The sequence below is a fragment of the Nomascus leucogenys genome, chromosome 6 (genome assembly GCF_006542625.1).
Source record: "Nomascus leucogenys isolate Asia chromosome 6, Asia_NLE_v1, whole genome shotgun sequence".
NCBI classification, from domain to species: domain Eukaryota; kingdom Metazoa; phylum Chordata; class Mammalia; order Primates; family Hylobatidae; genus Nomascus; species Nomascus leucogenys.
The window spans coordinates 57,808,776-57,829,391 of record NC_044386.1 but is presented as its reverse complement, the minus strand read 5'-3'; the positions used below and the strand labels follow the sequence as shown (position 1 = coordinate 57,829,391).

General features: G+C 42.8%; 1 protein-coding gene across 6 annotated transcripts in view; it reads right to left on the bottom strand.

Annotated features, from left to right (window-relative positions):
- Positions 1 to 642: 642 nt before the first annotated feature.
- Positions 643 to 20,616, bottom strand: part of LOC100580619 (inositol hexakisphosphate and diphosphoinositol-pentakisphosphate kinase 1) — a 55,018-nt gene continuing 35,044 nt past the window's right edge. For all 6 annotated transcript variants that reach the window (XM_030814201.1, XM_030814202.1, XM_030814205.1 and 3 more), the window contains 2 exons: positions 7,050 to 7,163; positions 643 to 2,724 (listed from right to left, as the gene is read on the bottom strand). In XM_030814201.1, the coding sequence (XP_030670061.1) occupies positions 1,880 to 2,724; positions 7,050 to 7,163 (959 nt within the window). In that variant the 3' untranslated portion in view covers positions 643 to 1,879. The remainder of the gene's footprint in view (positions 2,725 to 7,049; positions 7,164 to 20,616) is intronic.

Genomic DNA, 20,616 nt, shown 5'->3' with positions numbered 1-20,616 from the left:
GGGAGTACAGGCATGTGCCACTATGCCCAACTAGTTTTTATATTTTTAGTAGAGACGGGGTTTCACCATGTTGGCCAGGATAGTCTCAATCTCTTGACCTCACGATCCACCCACCTCGGCCTCCCAAAGTGCTAGGATTACAGATGTGAGCCACCGCGCCCAGCTGATCTCTATATTTTTATAGTCTGTTTTTGGATGCCTGATCTCTGTATTTTTACAGCCCATTCCTGCTCAACTATAATGGCTTTTGACTGATTCAGATTAATCGGTTACAGACACAATTGACTCACAGTCATATTCCCTTTTTTTTTTTTTTTTTTGAGACAGAGTCTTGCTTTCTTGCCCAGGCTGGAGTGCAGTGGCGTGATTTTGGCTCGCTGCAATCTCCGCCTCCAGGGTTCAAGTGATTCTCCTGCCTCAGCCTCCCGAATAGCTGGGATTACAGGTGTCCACCACCATGCCTGGCTAATTTTTGTGTTTTTAGTAAAGGTTTCACCATGTTGGCCAGGTTGGTCTCCAACTCCTGACCTCAAATGATCTGCCCGCCTTGGCCTCCCAAAGTGCTAGGATTACAGGTGTAAGCCACCGTGCCCAGCCCATATTCATTCTTGAATTCACAAGGACATCACCATCATCCATCACCACCATTCTCATTAGTTTATATTTATTGAGCACTCATAATGTTCCGGCCCCCGCCGACTCCAATGACTGCATTACCCCTCCTACCCACTCCCATTCCCATCCCTGGATCTTTGGAAAAAGCTTCATAATCATATCTGGCCCTCAGACACAATGATACAAGGATAAATTTCTTGGGGACCCTGGAGTGTTTGGTCTTTGGCCAGTCTGTCCCTGGCACAACTACAGAAATATATATATATATACATATATGTATGTGTATATATATATTTATATTTATTTATTAAACCTTTGCTTGTATCTGTACAATATTGATCTCTGCTGATTGCTTAAAATAGAACCTGATTATCTCTACTACTACAGCATCTCCTAAGCCAAACAGCCCCACCACAGAGGGAGGCCCACTTTCACAGACTGGCTAAGAATCCTCTAGAGCATTTTAAGTAGTTGCTCTGAATTTTGCACAGCAGTCTAATACCTACTTTTCCCTAGAGCTATTGCCCAGAGGAACAGGACTGAGGCAGAAGGGGCACTTGGGGATGATATGGAAGGATCTATAAGGCAAGTCTAAAGATTTAGTGGCCACATCAGATGTTTGGGGAGGGGAATCTATTTTCCAGACATTTCAGATAGCCATCCCAGGCTCACCTGAGGAGTGCTGGCAAAGACAAGAGTCCCCTGAATGCACATATGGTCTAAGCGTACCTTGAGAAGTCGTGAATATTTCCCCAGCAAAGTGAAGACCCTAGAGTCCCCTCTTTTGCATTTGCTGTCCCCAGATGGTGTCTTCAGCGTGAAGCGGCATTTCCTTTAACAATCTGTGATTTCCTAGGATGCTCAGAGAAGGGTGGGTAATGACAGACCAACCCACCCCAAGGAAATCCTATTCAAGTCTAATGGCTAGGTGAGGAGCCAATGGCTTCTTTGAACCTAAAACTGGCTCCTCCTCAAGCACAGCTCTGGCACAGGTATGCTTCATACCAAGAGAACTACTTCCCCAGACACCGCTGGTGAGAGCTGGCCAGTGAGTTAGCCAACAGAAAAGGTTGCTGGCTCAAATGGCTGGTATAGTGTGATACCACTAATGAGAAAATTAATCACATGTTGCTGGTGGAAGGGGTGAGTGCTGGTCATGGGCTAGAGACTGGCTCTGAGGTTTTGGATCACCAGATGGATGCTGGGCTTGAGGAATACCCTCTCCAGGCAGCTGATCGATCACTTCAGGGACCACCCAGGACTTCTAATTTATCTCCTCAGGGACCTCCTGGGCTTGCAGATCAATCTCCTCAGGGAACTCTTGGGATGGTTTATCAATCTCAGGGATGCCCTGAGATAACAGATTGATCGCAGAAGGCTCCTGGGCCAGCCTGCCAACCTCCACAGAGAACTCCTGGTATGGCTGGATGACCTCCTCAGGGATCTCTTCAGCTGGGCTGCCAACTTCTACAAGGGTTTCCTGGACCAAGCCACCAACCCCTACATGGAACTTATGGACCAGCTTGCCAACCTCCACAGAGACCCCCTGGCATGGCTGGCTGACCTCCTCGGAGTTCTCCAGACATAGCTGGCAAACTTCCTCAGAGACTTTCTGGCACAGTTGGCTGGACTTCTGGCATGGCTGGCTGATGTGAGGGACCTCCTGGCATGTGTGGTTACCATTGTCATGGTTCTCCTGGCATTGCTGGCTGATGTCAGGGACCTCCTGACATGGCTGGCTGAGGGCCTCAGAAATGTCCTGGCATGGCTGGCTGATGTCAGGGACCTCCTGGCATGGCTGGCTGATGTCAGGGACGTCCTGACATGGCTGGCTGACCTCCTCAGCCACCTCCTCGTATGGCTGGCTGGTTTCCACAGGTGGCACCTGTGGGGACTGATTTGGTTCAAAAAGCTCTTGCTCCCCTTCTATGGAGAGCTCTTGTGCTCCACTCCCAGGGGTCTCCTGGAGCAGCCCAAGGCCTTGATGTTCTTCAGCCACTTGTGAATTTAGGGAGGGTTGATCACTGAAGCCAAATTGGGAGTTACCATCTACTGTAGTAGGGGAAGAAGGACCAGCACTGGACACAGTGCTAGAAGGGCCACTGCTGTCTGTAAAGCAAAGTCAAGAGATCAAGTCAGAGAAGCTGGAAGAGTAGGCTCTACCCTGTGCAGATAGTTCAAATGCTAGAATGGTTGGCCTATGCTACTTATGTCTTGAGGGAAGAGTGTCTGAATTCTTCCTTTTTTTTTTTTTTTTTTTTTTTTTTTGAGACGGAGTCTCGCTCTGCCGCCCAGGCGGGAGTGCAGTGGCGCAATCTCGGCTCACTGCAAGCTCCGCCTCCCGGGTTCACGCCATTCTCCTGCCTCAGCCTCTCCGAGTAGCTGGGACTACAGGCGCCCGCCACCACGCCCGGCTAATTTTTTTTTTTTGTATATTTTTAGTAGAGACAGGGTTTCACCGTGGTCTCGATCTCCTGACCTCGTGATCCGCCCGCCTCGGCCTCCCAAAGTACTGGGATTACAAGCGTGAGCCACCGCGCCCGGCCTGAATTCTTCCTAAGTTAAGCAGAGACTCGTAAGTTTGCTTACCTCAGGAACTGTCACCCTGGCCTAATATATACTTTGAGAGTAACAATAAGGTACATCTAAGACTTCAGGAGAGAGTGCTAAGACGCACTTCATCTGGTTCTTTCACAAATACACTCCCATCCCAATTCCAAGTTCCCAAGACCTCTCATTCCTACTTTGGAAGCATATGAATACTTTAGCCCAGTGGTTCATAATCAAAATCATGAAAACAATTTTTTTAAATACTAATTTCCAGTTTTCAACTCCAGAGATTCTAATTCTATAGGTTTAGTATAAAGGTGTAGCTTGGAGGAGGGAGGAGGAAGAAGGCAATATAATTTTGTTGGAACACTCCCAATTGAATCTGATGTACACCTTCTGTTAAGAATCATTCTTTAAAGCAATCAATGTATTTCTGGGGCAGAGGTAATCATTATTTATAGCCCAAATGATAAGTTGGAAGAAGAATGTAGAAAAACCATGTAAATCAGAACAATAGGAAAGAAAATGGTTTACCTGGCTGGGTGCGGTGGCTCACGCCTGTAATCCTAGCACTTTGGGAGGCCGAGGCAGGCAGATCACTTGAGGTCAGGAGCTCTAAACCAGCCTGGCCAACATGGCGAAACCTTGTCTCTACTAAAAATATAAAAATTAGCCAGGCGTAGTGGCAGCTGTCTGTAATCCCAGCTACTCAGGAGGCTGAGGCAGGAGAATCACTTGAACCCCAGAGGTGGAGGTTGCAGTGAGCCGAAATCATGCCACTGTACTCCAGCCTGGGCAACAAAGCAAGACTCTATCTCAGAAAAAAAAAAAAAAAAAAAAAAAAAAAGAAAATGGTTTACCCAAAAATGGAAGATGGCCATGGAATTTCTACACGGCAGCTCTTAACCTTTCTAGGGGTCAGTGGCCCCTTTGAGGTACTAAGTCATAGATATCTTCCAGGAAAAATGTATATAAGAATATTCACACTAATCTTTACATGTGATTCCTGAAGCTCATAGACTCTAGCCTGAAACCACATCTATGGATCCAGAATCCAGAGTTAAGACGCTTGTAAGTCCTGGGACATACAATGTTACAAGATTGTGCACATTATATACACAGAAAACATTAAAAAACTGATTTCCTACATCCTGACAGTAGTGTAATAAAGACCTCAGAGTCTTCAATTACACTGTGGGATGATTCCTACTCCATCCTCTACTGCTTCATTGACCTCTAGTAAGGGACTAACCTACTTTTCCCTTGGTAAATATCATTTTTGTTGATATTATTATAATGATATATTAAAGCACTATAGTATCAATAATGACAGATTCTGGGAAAAGGGAACATCAGAACATATTGCCATTGAAGAAAACCTTGAAAAGTTGGTAAACCTGAGCCTACAAAGGCTCAATCCGTCATTGAGTTGAAGGTATGCTAGTTACCTCTCTTCTGTAAAGAATCAAAGGAGGGGCCAGGCGCGGTGGCTCACACCTGTAATCCCAGCACTTTGGGAGGCCGAGGTGGGCAGATCACAAGGTCAGGAGTTCGAGACCAGCCTGACCAACATAGTGAAACTCCTTCTCTACTAAAAATACAAAAAAAAATTAGCTGGGCGTGGTGGTGCATGCCTGTAATCCCAGCTACTCAGGAGGCTGAGGCAGGAGAATCACTTGAACCCAGGAGGTGGAGGTTGCAGTGAGCCGAGATCGCACCATTGCACTCCAGCCTGGATGACAGAGCAAGACTCCATCTAAAAAAAAAAAAAAAAAAAAAAAAAAAGAATCAAAGGAGGCACGCTTCAAGCAGAAAAAGAAGCCAGGCGCGGTGGCTCATGCCTATAATCCCAACACTTTGGGAGGCCGAGGTGGGTGGATCACTTGAGATCAGGCGTTCGAAACCAGCCTGGCCAACATGGCAAAACCCCGTCTCTACTAAAAATACAAAAACTAGCCAGGTGTGGTGGCATGTGCCTGTAATCCCAGTTACTCGGGAGGCTGAGGCGGGAGAATCGCTTGAGCCTGGGATGTGGAGGTTGCAGTGAGCCAAGATCGCGCCACTGTATTCCAGCCTGGGTGACGGAGCAAGACTCCATCTCAAAAAAAAAAAAAAAAAAAATAGAGAAGATCATGGTTTTGAACCAGCAAGGCTTTAAGAGATATGGACCCTATTTCTGAAGCAGACATACAGACCCTAAAGAAGATGTTTACCAGTGAGGCTACACACCTGATACTGAGTCAAAAATCTGATACTAGATGGAAAAAAAGAAAAAGAAAAGATGTAAGCTGAGCTTTACCCAAGTAAAGAAGTAGCCTTAATATCCTGCTAGTGGTCTGATTCAGGCAAATCAAACAGGTCAAACAGAAACAGAAGAGGGAGAAGGGTAAGATTTCCAGGGGCACAGAAATCATAAACACTCCAGGAAACAGGTAAAAAGGGCAACGGCCCTACAAAGAGTGTAGGATAATCTGAAATTCAGGAGAGGAATTCTTGGTGTCAGAGAGGAAAGTTTCTTCCTCAAACAGGATGCCAGAAAAAGGGTAAAATGCTACAACTGTTAAATCCAATGCTGAATGAAGTAAAAATCTTTACTTCGGTCCTATCCAAATAAAATAATGAAAGGCATATTTGATTTCAGTTATTCCCCGGAGGCAGGATGATACTTCACCAGTGCCTCTGGCCCATATCCCCACCTCCAATTACCACTGGTAGCTCCTCCTCTCTATAGTCACTCTAACAACTCTGTGTGGCTCCACTGCTCACACTGTTACCAAAAATAACTAGTGATAGATTAGAGATAATAAACAAGATGGGAAAAAGCAGCACCTCAACTTAAACTAAAAACTGAAAACAGACAACAGAGAGAAGAGTCATGTAGAAATAAGTAGCAGATTCTAGTCTCTCCTGCTCCCAGCTTTTTTCGTTTGTTTGTTTTTTGTTTCTAAGGCGGAGTCTCACTCTATCGCCCAGGCTGGAGTGCAGTGGCGCCATCTCGGCTCACTGCAAGCTCTGCCTCCCGGGTTCATGCCACTCTCCTGCCTCAGCCTTCCGAGTAGCTGGGACTACAGGTACCCGCCACCACACCAAGCTAATTTTTTGTATTTTTAGTAGAGACGGGGTTTCACCGTGTTAGCCAGGAATGTCTCAATCTCCTGACCTCGTGATCTGCCCGCCTCGGCCTCCCAAAGTGCTGGGATTACAGGCGTGAGCCATCACGCCCGGCCTCCTCCTCCCAGCTTTTCTAAATATCTAGATTGTCTGCTAGTCATATTTACCGGAGAAACCTGTAGAGATCAAATAGGGATCAAAGGAGAATGAAGCCTCCATTCTCTCTTCCCCAAAGAGCCCTTTGAGGAAGAACTTCTCTCCAAATAAAAAATTATTCCTCTGAGGCAGGCGGGTCACCCGAGGTTGGGAGTTTGAGACCAGCCTGACCAATATGGAGAAACCCCGTCTCTACTAAAAATACAAAATTTAGCTGTGCGTGGTGGTGCATGCCTGTAATCCCAGCTACTTGGGAGGCTGAGGCAGGAGAATCGCTTGAACTTGGGAGGCAGAGGTTGCAGTGAGCCAAGATCGTGCCTGGGCAACAAGAGCGAAACTCTATCCCTCAAAAAAAAAAAAAATTATTCCTAATACTGCAGAAAAGCTTCTCTCCAATGAAATAGAAGGAACATGGAGAACAGAGGTAAAGAGGTAAAGAGAGAGAATAAACAGATTCTTCTTTCATCTTAGAAATGGCAGATGAGACTGCTTCTCAGAATGGATATTCCTAGTCTTTCAACCCTCACCTTCTTTGACCTCATGCAACAGGCCCCTCATTCACCAATCACTCCAGTCTTCGTGACTTTTGTCTAGGCAGTTCCAAAAGGATTACTTACACCAAGGGGGCTTCTCAGAGCGCTGCTGGAGTTGCAGGGGAGGTGAATGAAGAGTACGTGGTGGAGAAAATGGGTTATCTGAGGCCTGGCTGCTGTGCATGGAATCAAAGAGGGCTGAAAAGGAGGTAGGGTGAAGGGAGAGGGAAGAAAAAAAGACATATGAGGAAGAATCCAGGAGCCACAGGTTCTCAACATAAGTCAAAGCCAACTTACCCTTCCTTGGCTGAGAAGTAGCATTTCCTGGGGACCCTTCAACCAAACCATTTTCAATTTTTTAAACTTTGTATTATGAACATTTTCAAACATATATTTTTAAAAAGTAGTTGAAAGACTGGTGCAGTCAATGCCCATATACCCGTCTCCTAGATTTAACACATTGACATTTTTGCCATACTTGTTTCATCTATTTCTGCATGCTAAAGTGTTTTAAAATAAATGACAGACATTATGAAACATGTCACCTCTAAATACTTCAAAATGCATCTCTAAAATATAAGAAATGGCTGGGTGCAGTGGCTCATGCCTGTAACCCTAACACTTCAGGAGGTCGAGGCAGGTGGATCACTTGAGGCCAGGAGTTCAAGACCAGCCTGGCCAACACAGCAAAACCCCATCTCTACTAAAAATACAAAAATGAGCCGGCATGGTGGCACATGCCTGTAATCCCAGCTATTCGGAAGGCTGAGGCTTGAGAATTGCTTGAACTTGGGAGGCAGAGGTTGCAGTGAGCTGAGATCGCACCACTGCACTCCAGCCTGGGCAGCAGAGTGAAGCTCTGTCTCAATAATAATAATAAAATATAAGAAATTTTTCCAGCTGGGTGTGGTGGCTCATGCCTGTAAACCAGCACGTTGGGAGGCCAAGGTGGGTGGATCACTTGAGGCCAGGAGTTCAAGACAAGCCTGGTCAACATGGAGAAATCCCGTCTCTACTAAAAATATAAAAATTAAGGCCGGGCACAGTGGCTCACGCCTGTAATCCCAGCACTTTAGGAGGCCAGGGCAGGCAGATCACGAGGTCAGGAGTTCAAGACCAGCCTGACCAACATGGTGAAACCCCGTCTCTACTAAAAATACAAAAATTAGCCAGGTGTGGTGGCACATGCCTGTAATCCCAGCTATTTAGGAGGCTGAGGCAGGAGAATTGCTTGAACCCGGGAAGCAGAGGTTGCATTGAGCCGAGATCGCATCATTGCGCTCCAGCCTGGGCGACAGAGCAAGACTCTGTCTCAAAAAAAAAAAAAAAAAAATTAGCTGGGTGTGGTTGTACGTGACTGTAATCCCAGCTATTTGGGAGGCTGAGGCATGAGAATCACTTGAACCCAGGAGGCAGAGGTTGCACAGTGAGCAGAGATTGTGCCACTGCACTCTACCACGGGTGACAGAGAGAGACTCTATCTCAAAAAAAAAAAAAAAAAAAGAAGAGAAAAGATATAAAGAAATTTTTCCAACATAGCCAAACACCATTAACAAGCTAAACAAAATTAAAAATTATTGCCTAGTATCATTCAATACCCAGTCCATATTCAAATTTTTCCAATTATTCCCCTAAATGTCTTTTATAAAAGCATCCAAACATGAACCATGCACTGCATCTTGTTATGTCTTCGAAGTGTCTTTTAATCTAGAATAGTGCAGCCTCTCCTTTTTTCATAGTAACTTTTTTGAGACAGGGTCTCGCTGTCACCCAGGCTGGAGTGCAGTGGTGTGATCACAGCTCACTGCAGTCTTGACCTCCTGGCTCAAGCGATCATCACACCTCAGCCCCTTGAGTAGCTGGGACTACAGGCACATATTACCACTCCTGGCTAATTTTTTGTATTTTAGTAGAGATGGGCTTTTACCATGCTGCCTAGGCTGATCTTGAACTCCTGGGCTCAAGCAATCTGCCCACCTCAGCCTTCCAAAGTGTTAGGATTACAGGCGTGAGCTACCATCCCCAGCCCATAGTAACTTTTTGAAAAGAAGGTCAGGCACGGTGGCTCATGCCTGTAATCCCAGCACTTTGGGAGGCCAAGGCGGGTAGATCACCTGAGATCAGGAATTCAAGACCAGCCTGGCCAATATGGAGAAACCCCATTTCTACAAAAAATACAAAAATTAGCCAGGCATGGTGGTGGGCGCCTGTAATCTCAGCTACTCAGGAGGCTGAAGCAGGAGAATCACTTGAACCTTGAACCTGGGAGGCAGAGGTTGCAGTGAGCCAAGATCATGCCACTGCACTCCAGCCTGGGCAACAAAGCAAGACTCCATCCCCCAAAAAAAAGAGAAAAAGAGAAAAGGGAAAAGAACAGGCCAGTTGTCTTTGCAGAAGGTCATGTCCCACATTCTGGACTTGTCTGATTGTTTCCACACAGAATCATTTAACTTATTTCACTATCCCTTGTATTTCCTATTAACTGGAAATTGATCTAACTTAGCTGATTTATGTTAAATAATTTTGTTAAAAATACTTTAAGAGGTGATCCCATGTATTGTATATTGCATCATACTGGAGGCATATTGTCTCATTGTCCCATTATAAGTAAGGCTAAGTTTACTAACTAGGTTAATGTGGCACGAACAAGATCTCATTGTGAAGCTTTCCCCTTCTGATTAGGGGTGATCCTTTGGGGAATGTCTAGTTCTCCACCATCAACTGGCATATTTTCTGTAAAGAAGAGCTTTCCTTCTGCAAATGGGACTATTTGATTATACTGAACTACGGTTCTCACTGAAAAGGCAGAATGTTTATTTCCCTTTAATTGGTTTTCAGAGTAGAGAGTTAGTGAAAAATATTCTCCAATAGTGGTGGATGAGTATTAATTTGTCTTATTTACTTAATTTTGGTGGGGGGGGGGCAGAGTCTTGCTCTGTCACCCATGCTAGAGTGCAGTGGTATGATCACAGCTCACTGAAGCCTCAAACTCCCAGGTTCAAGCGATCCTCCAACCTCAGCTTCCTGAGTAGCTGGGACTACAGGCACATAGCACAATGCCTAGCTCATTTCTGCATTTTTGTAGAGATGGGGTTTCACCATGTTGCCCGGGCTGGTCTCGAACTCCTGAACTCAAGTGATTCCCCTGCCTCGGCCTTCCAAAGTGCTGGGATTACAGGTGCATGAGCTACCTCGCCCAGCACCCGGCTCTTGTTTTCATTCATTATGAGCTTGTGGATTTTTATTATATATATTCAGTGTGTGTGTGTGTGTGTGTGTGTGTGTGTGTGTGTGTGTGTGTGTTTTAGAGACAAGGTCTTACTCTGTCAGTAGCTGGAATGCAGTGATGCTAGCATAGTTCACTGCAGCCTCAAACTCCTGGGCTCAAGCAATCCTCCAACATCAGCCCACTGAGCAACTAGGACTATAGGTGTGTGCCACCATGCCTGGCTAATTTTTAAATTTTCTTAGAGATAAGATCTAGCCATGTTGCTCAGGCTGGTCTAAACTCCTAGGCTCAAGCGATACTCCCACTTCAGCCTCCTGAGTAGCTACATTCAGTGTACTTCAATCAACTACATAATTATCCTTTTTAATGCTCAAATTGTCCCAATTTTGGTCACTGGGAGCCTCTTTGGGCTTGACTGCTTCCTTGCTTTCCTTTACAACATGCTGCAAGATCATCCTGGGCTTTCTTTGCCCTCAACCATGCATTCTAAACAAAATTGGTTCTTGGTGGGGGTAAAAAAATCTTAGCTATTCCAATGGTTTATGGTCCACCAAATGGTCACAATACATAAACAGATATATGATATATCTGTGGTGTTAAAATTTCATGTGGTAGGAGGTAATTAGGGAAAAAAAATTCTAAAAAAAACTCCTGGTTGGGTGAGGGGAGGTGGGAGGGATAGCATTAGGAGATATACCTAATGTTAAATGATGAGTTAATGGGTGCAGCACACCAACATGGCACATGTATACATATGTAACAAACCTGCACGTTGTGCACATGTACCCTAGAACTTAAAGTATAATAATAATAAAATAAATAAATAAATAAATAAATAAATAAAAATTAAAAAAAAAACTCCTGGGATGGAGGGTAATTTCTAAAAAGCTTTAAAAAAACCCTGCTCTAGACCAAAAATCAAGCTATTTCCCCATGGAATCCTGGTTACTTTTAGTGGATAATGGTACACAGAGACCAAAATCTAGTTGCTAAAGGAGCTCATGCTACATTTCCCAATGCATAGTACTAGAAAAAGCACTTAAAAACCAGAATTCAATTGATATTTCCAATTCATATTTATCATTACAGTATTTTAAAAGTCTTTTGAATTTATACTTCTATCTAATTTATCTTACTTTGAAAATACTGGTTCCTAATAACAGGAACATAATTCCTTATTTGCTACTCTATAATGCATATATATTCACACACTATATACATAGTATCAATATCACTGTAGTATCAATATCACTATTAACAATTAAACTACTGAATAAGGATTACAATTATAGTTCCTTTTGTCCCACTAAAGAACTGATAAAGTATTCTAAAGTTATTTGAAAAATTATTTTACCTGTGTGGTTATGTTACTATTTTGATATACAGTTAGGGTCATTTCTTTCTTTTTTTGCAATTTTAGGTTTTGTTTCTTTTCTTTTTTAACTTTATATTTTGAAAAACATTTACAGGCTCACAAGTCAAAGCTATACAAAAAGGCACACTCAGAGAAACTGCGTTTCCTTCATGCCCTTCAGCCCCATTCCCTATTGTTAACTCTGAGGTAATAAATTTTGTTTCTGGTTTATACTTCTAGCAAGTATTTTTTGTAAATACATATGTATTTTTTCTTTATTTCCCCTCTCTACTTACAATATAGGTAACATACTATTAACACTATTCTACATCGTTTTTTTCACTTAATAATATATCCTGGTGATTATTTCATATTAGATCATATAGAGCTTCCTCATTAGTTTTAACAGATGCATAGTATTCAACTGAGTGGACATACCACAGCTTTTTCAACCACTCTTGCACTAAAGAATTTCTGAGTCATTTCCAATATTTTGCCACTTTAAATAATGTCACAATGAATAACTGTATATAAATGTTATTTCAGGCTGGGAGCAGTGGCTTACATCTATAATCCCAGCACTTTGGGAGGCTTAGGTGGGACAGTCATTGAGGACAGGAGTTCAAGACCAGCCTGGGCAATAAAGTGAGAATCTGTCTCTACAAAAAATTTTAAAAATTAGCTGGGCATGGTGGCACATGCCTGTAGTCCCAGCTATTTGGGAGGCTGAGGCAGGAGGATCACTTGAACACAGGATTCCAGGCTTCAGTGATCATGCCACTGTTCTCCAGGCATGATCATGCCACAGTACTCCAGCCTAGGTGACAGAGCAAGACCCTGTCTCTAAAAAAATACATAAATAAGTAAATGTTATTTCAACTTTGCATAGAAATGGCTTCAGAATAGATTCTTAAAAGTGGATTATTGGGGCCGGATGTGGTGGCTCACGCCTGTAATTCCAGCACTTTGGGAGGCAGAGGCGGGCAGATCATGAGGTCAGGAGATCGAGATCATCCTGGCTAACACAGTGAAATCCTGTCCCTACTAAAAATACAAATAATTAGCCAGGTGTAGTGGTGGGCGCCTGTAGTCCCAGCTACTCAGGAGGCTGAGGCAGGAGAATGATGTGAACCCGGGAGGCAGAGCTTGCAGTGAGCTGAGATGGCCCTACTGCACTCCAGCCTGGGCGACAGAGCGAGACTCCGTCTCACAAAAAAAAAAAAAAAAGTGGATTATTGGATCAGAGGTTAACTATAATTCTGTGAGATACTACAAAATTTACCTCCATAGAGATTGTACCATTTTGTACCCCCACCAACAATGTACAGGATTTCTAGTTTCACCAGACTTGCCAAGAGAGTGTATTGTCAAACTTTTGGATTTTTTCCAATCTAACGGGAGAAATAATATCTCAGTGTAGTTTTAATTTCCATATCTCTTATAGAAGGTTAAGCATAATTTCATATGTACAATGGCTATCTGCATTTCTTTCTCTGTACACTTCTTTTTTTTTTTTTTTTTTTTAGTGATGGGGTTGTTCAGGTTGGAGTGTAGTAGCACAATCATAGCTCACTCCATCCTCAAACTCCTGGGCTTCAGTGATCCTTCTGTCTCAGCCTCCCAAAGTGCTGCTATTATAGGCATGAGTCACTGCACCTGGCCTAATTTATCAACCTTTTTTTGCTTCACAAGTTTGACTTTGAGTCAGAATTAGGCTTTCCTTACTTTCAGATGATAAAGGAATTTACCACTAACACCCTGCTTACTTTTAGTACTTGCATGGTTTAATTTTTTTTATTGAGGTGAAATCCACATAACATAAAAGTTAGCCATCTTAAAGTGTATAATTCTGTGGCATTTCGTACACCCACAGTGTTGTGCAACCACCACCTCTATCTAGTTCCAAAACATTTTCGTCACCCCAGAAGAAACCCCATATCCATTAAGAAGTCAATCCTGGCTGCTCAGCCTGTGGACTAGCCATTCTTTTATTCCTTTACTTTCTTAATAAACTTGCTTTCACTTTATGGGAAAAAAAAAAAAAGAAGTCAATCCCCATTCCATCCTACTCCCAAACCCTGGAAACCACCAATCTGCTTTCCGTCTCTATGGATTTACTTATTCTGGATATTTCATATAAATAAAATCATACAATATGTGACTTTTTGTGTTTGGTTTCTTTCATTTGGCATAATGTTTTTAAGGTTCATCCACATTTTAATATGTATTGGTACTTCATTCCTTTTTATAGCTCAGTAATATTCCATTGTATGTACATACTATATATATCTATTCATTGACATTTCAGTTGTTTCTACCTTTTGACTTTTTGAGAAAGGGTCTTGCTCTGTCATCAAGGCTGAAGTGCAATGGTGTGATCATAGCTCACTGTAACCTTGAATTCCTGGGTTCAAGTGATCCTCCTGCCTCAGCCTCCAGAGTAGCTAAGACTACAGGTGCCCACCACCGTGACTGGCTAATTTTTTTATTTCGTATTTTGTAGAGATATGTTGTCCAGGCTGGTCTTGAACTCCTGGTCTTAAGCAATCCTCCTGCCTTGACCTAACAAAGAGCTGGGATTACAGGTGTGAGCCATCACCCTCAGCTTTGATTATTGTGAATAGTGTTGCCATGAACATCTGTGTGTATTTGTTTGAGTACCTGTTTTCAATCTTTTTTTTTTTGAGACAGGGTCTCATTCTGACACCCAGGGTGGAGTGCAGTGGCATGAACTTGGCTTATTACAGTCTCAACCTCTGGGGCTCAGGTGATTCTTCCACCTCAGTCTCCTGAGTAGCTGGGACTACAAGTGTGTACCACCATGCCCAGGTAATTTTCTGTATTTTTTTGTGGAGACAAGGTTTCACCATGTTGCACAGGCTGGTCTTGAACTCCTGGGCTCAAGTGATCCACCCACCTTGGCCTCCCAAAGAGCTGGGATTACAGGCATGAGCCACTGTGCCCAGCCTATGTTTAATTTTTTGAGGAACAAACTGTTTCCCACAGTAGCTGTACTATTTTATACTTCCATTAGCACTGTATGAGAGTTCCAGTTTGTCCACATCCTAACACTTTCTTTTCTTTCTTTTTTTTTTTTTAATGGCTATCCGGTGGGTGTGAAGTGGTATCTCACTGTGGTTTCGATTTGTATATCCCTAAACTAATGAGAGTTAGCATCTTTTCATGTGCTTCTTAGCTATTCACATGTCTTCTTTGGAGAATGTCAATTCAAGTCCTTTGCTCCTTTTTAAACTATGTTGTCTTTTTGTTGTTATCATCTGTACTCATTAGATATATCATTTGTAAATATTTTCTCCCTTTCTGTAGTTGTTATTTTACTTTTTGATAGTATCCTTTGATGCACAAATATTTTTAGTTTTGGTGAAGTCTAATTATTTTTTCTTTTGTTGCTTATACTTTTGTTCTACAAATCCATTGCCAAATTTAAGGTCATTAAGATTTACTGTATGACTTCTTCAAAGAGATTTATAATTTTAACTCTTATACTTAGGTCATTGATCCATTTTGAGTTAATATTTTCATATGGCATGAGGTAGGGGTGAATGAGTTCTTTTTCAGTGTGAATACCTAGTGGTTTCAGCACCACTTATTGAAGAGACTATTCTTTCTCCATTGAATAGTTTTGACATCCTTGTTGAAAATCAACTGGCCATAGATGTTTAATTCTGGACTCTTGATTCTATTCTAGTGGTCTATATGTTTATACTTATGGCAATACCACACTGTTTTGATTACTATAGCTTTGCAATACATTTGGAAACTAGGAAGTTTGAGTCCTCCCGTTTTGTTTTGCTTTTTCAAGATTCTTTTGGCTGCTCAGGCCCTCTTACAGTTCCCTATGAATTAGAGGGGTCAGCTTTTCCATTTCTGAAGAAAAGCCATTAAAATTCTGATAGGGATTGCATTAAATCCATAGATTTTATGGATTTTTTGGGGAATACTGCCATCTTAACAATATCATGTCTTCAACATGAACATGAAATGCCTTTCCATTTATATAGGTCCTCTTTAATTTTTTCTTTTTTGAGACAGGGTCTCACTTTGTCACCTAGGCTAGAGTGCTGGTAGCTGGGCTACAGGCACGCATCACCACACCCATCTAATTTTTTTTTTCAAGATGGAGTCTTGCTCTGTCACCCAGGCTGGAGTGCACTGGCGTGATCTCAGCTCACTGCAACCTCTGCCTCCTGGGTTCAGGCAATTCTCCTGCCTCAGCCTCCCAAGTAGCTGGGACTACAGGCACCCACCACTGTGCCTGGCTATTTTTTTATTATTATTATTATTTTTTTTAGTAGAGACAGGGTTTCAGCATGTTGGCCAGGCTGGTCTCAAACTCCTGACCTTGTGATCTGCCTGCTTCAGCCTCCCAAAGTGTTGGGATTACAGGTGTGAGCCACCACACCCAGCCTTTTTTTTTTTTTTTCTTTTAATTTTTTGTAGAGACAGGGTTTCTCCATGCTGATCAGGCTGGTCTTGAACTCGTGAGCTTTAGCAATCTGCCTGCCTCGGCCTCCCAAAGTGTTGGGATTACAGGTGTGAGCCACTGCACCCTATGTTGTTGCTTTTTTTTTTAAAGCAAGACAGGGTTTCACTCTGTTGCCCAGGCTGGAGTGCAGTGGTGCAATCATGGCTCACTGCAGTCTTGACCTTCCAGGTTCAGGTGATCCTCCTGCCTCAGCCTCCCAAGTAGCTAGGAATAAGAGGCGCATGTGACCACACCCAGCTAAGTTATCTTAAAAATTATTTGTAGACCCTGGGTGTGGTGGCTCACGCCTGTAATCCCAACACTTTGGGATGCCAAGGTGGGTGGATCACCTGAGGTCAGGAGTTTGAGAGCAGTGTGGCCAACATGGTGAAACCCCATCTCTACTAAAATTAGAAAAAAATTAGCTGGGCATGATGGCAAGCACCTGTAATCCCAGCTACTCGGGAGGCTGAGGCAGGAGAATCACTTGAACCTGGAAGACGGAGGTTCCAGTGAGTGGAGATTGTGCCACTGCACCCCAGCCTGGGCGACAGAGTGAGACTCCATCTTAAAAAAAAAAAAAAAATAAAAAAAAAATATATATATATATATAAAATTTTATATATATATATATATATAAAATTTGTAGAGACAGGGCCCTATGTTGCCTAGGCTGGTCTTGAACTTCTTGGCTCAAGCAATCCTTCTGCCTCAGCCTCCCAAAGTGCTGGAATTACAGGCATGAACCACTGCACCTGGCCTTCCTTAATTTCTTTCAGCAATGTTTTGTAGTTTTTGGTGTACAAATCTTTCAACTTCTTGGTTAAATTTGTTCCCAGGCATTTTATTCTTTTGAATGCTATGGAAAATATAATTGTCTTTATTATTTCCTTTTTCAGTTGTTCATTGCTGGTGTATATAAACACAATTGGGCCAGACACCATGGCTCATGCCTATAATCCCAGCACTTTGGGAGGCCGAGGTGGCAGGATCACTTGAAGCCAGGAGTTCAAGAACAGCCTAGGCAATATGGCAATACCACATCTCTACAAAAAATTAGGCAGGCGTGGTGGCACATGCCTGTGGTCCTACCTACTTGGGAGGCTCAGGTGGGAGGATCACTTGAGCCTGGGAGGCAGAGGTTTCAGTGAGCTGAGATCATGCCAGTGCATTCCAGCCTGGGCAACAGAGCAACAACCTGTCTTAAAAAAAAAAATCTTTATACAAATTTTAAAAAATATTTTATAAGCCTGGGCACAGTGGCTCATGCCTATAACCCCAGCACTTTAGGAGGCTGAGGTGGGAGGATCACTTGAGCCCAGGAATTCGAGACCAGCCTGGGCAACATGGCAAAACCCCATCTCTACAAAAAATACAAAAATTAGCTGGATGTGGTGGTATATGCCTATAGTCCCAGCTACTTGGGAGGCTGAGGTGGAAGGATTGCTCCAGCACAGGAGGTCAAGCAGTGAGCCATGATGGCACAACTGCACTCAAGCCTGGGTGACAGAATAAGACCCTATCTCAGCAAAAAAATTATTTTATAGAGACGAGGTCTTGCTATGTTGACCACACTGGTCTCGAACTCCTGGCCTCAAGTAGTGATCCTCCTGCCTTAGCCTCTCAAAGTGCCAGGATTACAGGTACAAGCCACTGAGCCCAGCCCACAAGATTTTTGTGAGTTGATCTTTCTTTTTTCTTTCTTTCTTTTTTTTTTTTTCTGAGACAGAGTGTTGCTCTATCACCCAGGCTAAAGTACAGTGATGCGATCACCAGTCACTGCAACCTTGACCTCCTATGCTCAAGCCATCCTCCTCCCTCAGCCTCCCAATTAGCTGGGACTACAGGTACACACCAACATGCCTGGCTAATTTTTTAATTTTTTTTTTTTGTAGAGAGAGTATCTCCCTATGTTGTCCAGGCTTGTCTCAAACTCCAGGGCTCAAGTGATCCTGCCACCTCAGCTTCCCAAAATGCTGGGAACACAGGCATGAGCCACTGTGCCCAGTCTGAGTTCATCCCGTAACCTGCAACTCTGCTAAATTTGTTCGTTAGCTTTAATAGCCGCTTTTTTATTGTTGTTTTCTTTTGAGACTTCTTTGTGATTTTATATTTGGGACCATGTCCTCTGTGAACAGAGATACTTTTATTTCTTGTTTTCCAATTTGGATATTTTTTTTTCCTTGCCTAAAACTCCTGGTACGATGTTGAATAGCAGTGGTTGAAGCCGGCATCCTTGTCTTGTTCCAAATCTTAGAGGGAAAGCCTTCAGTGTCACACTACTGAGTATGATGTGTGCTTTGGCTTTCATAAATGCCCTTTATCATGTTCATTAAGTTCCCTTCTATTCCTAGTTTGCTGAGTGTTTTTATCATGAAAGGGTGTTGGATTTTGTCAAATGTCTTTCTGTGTCAACTTAGATGATTGTGTTTTTTTTCTCTCTTTCTAATAATGTAGTATATTACAATGACCAGTTTTCTTGTATTGAATCACTCTTGAATTCCTGAGATAAATCTCACTAGCCCTGGTGTATAATTCTTTTATTGTGCTGTCGGATTTGGTTTGCTAGCATTTTTTTTGGGACTTTTGCCTCTATAATTAAGGGACATTAGTTTCTTCTCCTATGGTGTCATCTGAAATGTGTTATCTCACCTCAAGAAAATGTTTCCTTCTCTTCAATTTTTTTGGAAGACCGTGAGTAGACTGAGTTACTTCTTTAAATATGTGGTGGAATTCACCAGTGAAGCCATCTGGTTTTAGACTTTTTGTTTTTTGGAGGTTTTTGTTACTAATCTTTTTTGGCTGGGCACAGTGGCTCACACCTGTAATCCCAGCACTTTGGGAGGCCAAGGCGGGTGAATCCTTGAGGCCAGGAGTTCAAGACTAGCCTGGCCAACATGGTGAAACTCCATCTCTACTAAAAATACAAAAATTAGCTGGGTGTGGTGGCCAGTGCCTGTAATCCCAGCTACTTGGGAGGCTGAGGCAGGAGAATCGTTTGAATGTAGGAGGCAGAGATTGCAGTGAGCTGAGATGATGCCACTGCACTCCAGCCTAGGCAACAGAGCAAGACTCTGTCACAAAAAAAAAAAACAACCCACAATAATAATATTAATAATTTAATTTTTTCCTTGTTATAGGTATGTTTAGACTTTCTACTTCTTGATTCAGTTTTTGTAGTTTTGCGTGTTTCTAGGAATTCATCCATTTCAACTAGGTTATCTAATTTGTTGGCATACAATTGTTCATAGTACTCTCTTATAATCCTTTTTATGTCTTTAAAATCAATAGCAACATCCCCACTTTTATCCCTGATTTTACTTATTTGAGTCTTCTCTCCTTCTCAGTCTAGCTAAAGGTTTGCCAATTTTGTTGATCTTTTTAAAGAACCAAGTTTTAGTTTCATTGATTCTTCTATTGTTTTTCTTTTCTTTTGCTTTATCTCCACTCTAATCTTTATTTCCCTCCTTTCTTTTTCTTTTTTTTTTTTTTTTTTGAGACAGAGTCTCTCTCTGTCGCCCAGGCTGCAGTGCGATGACGCGATATCGGCTCACTGCAACCTCCGCCTCCCAGGTTCAAGTGATTCTCCTGCCTCAGCCTCCTGAGTAGCTGGGACTACAGGCTCGTGCCACCACGCCAGGCTAATTTTTTTTTTTTTTTTTTGTATCTTTAGTAGAGACGGAGTTTCACCATGTTGGCCAGGCTAGTCTTGAACCCCAGACTTCATGATCCGCCCGTCTCGACCTCCCAAAGTGCTGGGATTACAGGCGTGAGCCACCACGCCCGGCTCCTTTTGCTTTTTGAGTTTAGTTTACTCTTCTTTTTCTAGTGCCATAAGGTATAAATTAGATTATTGATTTCAGATTTTTTTTTTTTGAGACAGGCTGGAATGCAATGGTGCAATCTCAGCTCACTGCAACCTCTCCCTTCCAGGCATAAGCTCTCCTCCCACCTCAGCCTCCCAAGCACCTGGGATTACAGGTTTGCACCACCACACTTGGCTAATTTTAAAGTTTTTCTGTAGAGATGAAGTCTCACTATATTGCCCAGACTGGTCTGGAACTCTTGGGCTCAAGCGATCCTCCCACTTTGGCCTCCCAAAGTGTTGGGATTACAAATGTGAGCCACTACACCTGGACTTTTTTTTTTAAATTTAAATATTTATAGCTATAAAGTTCTCTCTGAGCACTAATTTTGCTGCATCCCACACCATCTGGCATGTTTTCATTTTCATTCATCTCAAAGTATAATCTAATTTCCCTTGTGATTTCTTCTTTGACTCATTAGTCATTTAAGAGTATGTTGTTGGCCGGGCGCAGTGGCTCATGCCTGTAATCCTAGCACTTTGGGAGACCAAGGCCAGCAGATCTCTTGAGCCCAGCCTGGGCAACATGGTGAAACTCTGTCTCTACAAAAAAAAAAAAAAAAAAAAAAAGCAAAAATTAGCTGGGTGTGGTGGTGTGTGCCTGTAGTAGCTGGAGGTTGAGGTTGCACTGAGCCATGATCATACCACTGCACTCCAGCCTGGGTGACAGAGAGAGATCCTGTATCAAAAAAAAAAAAAAAAAAACTATGTTGTTTC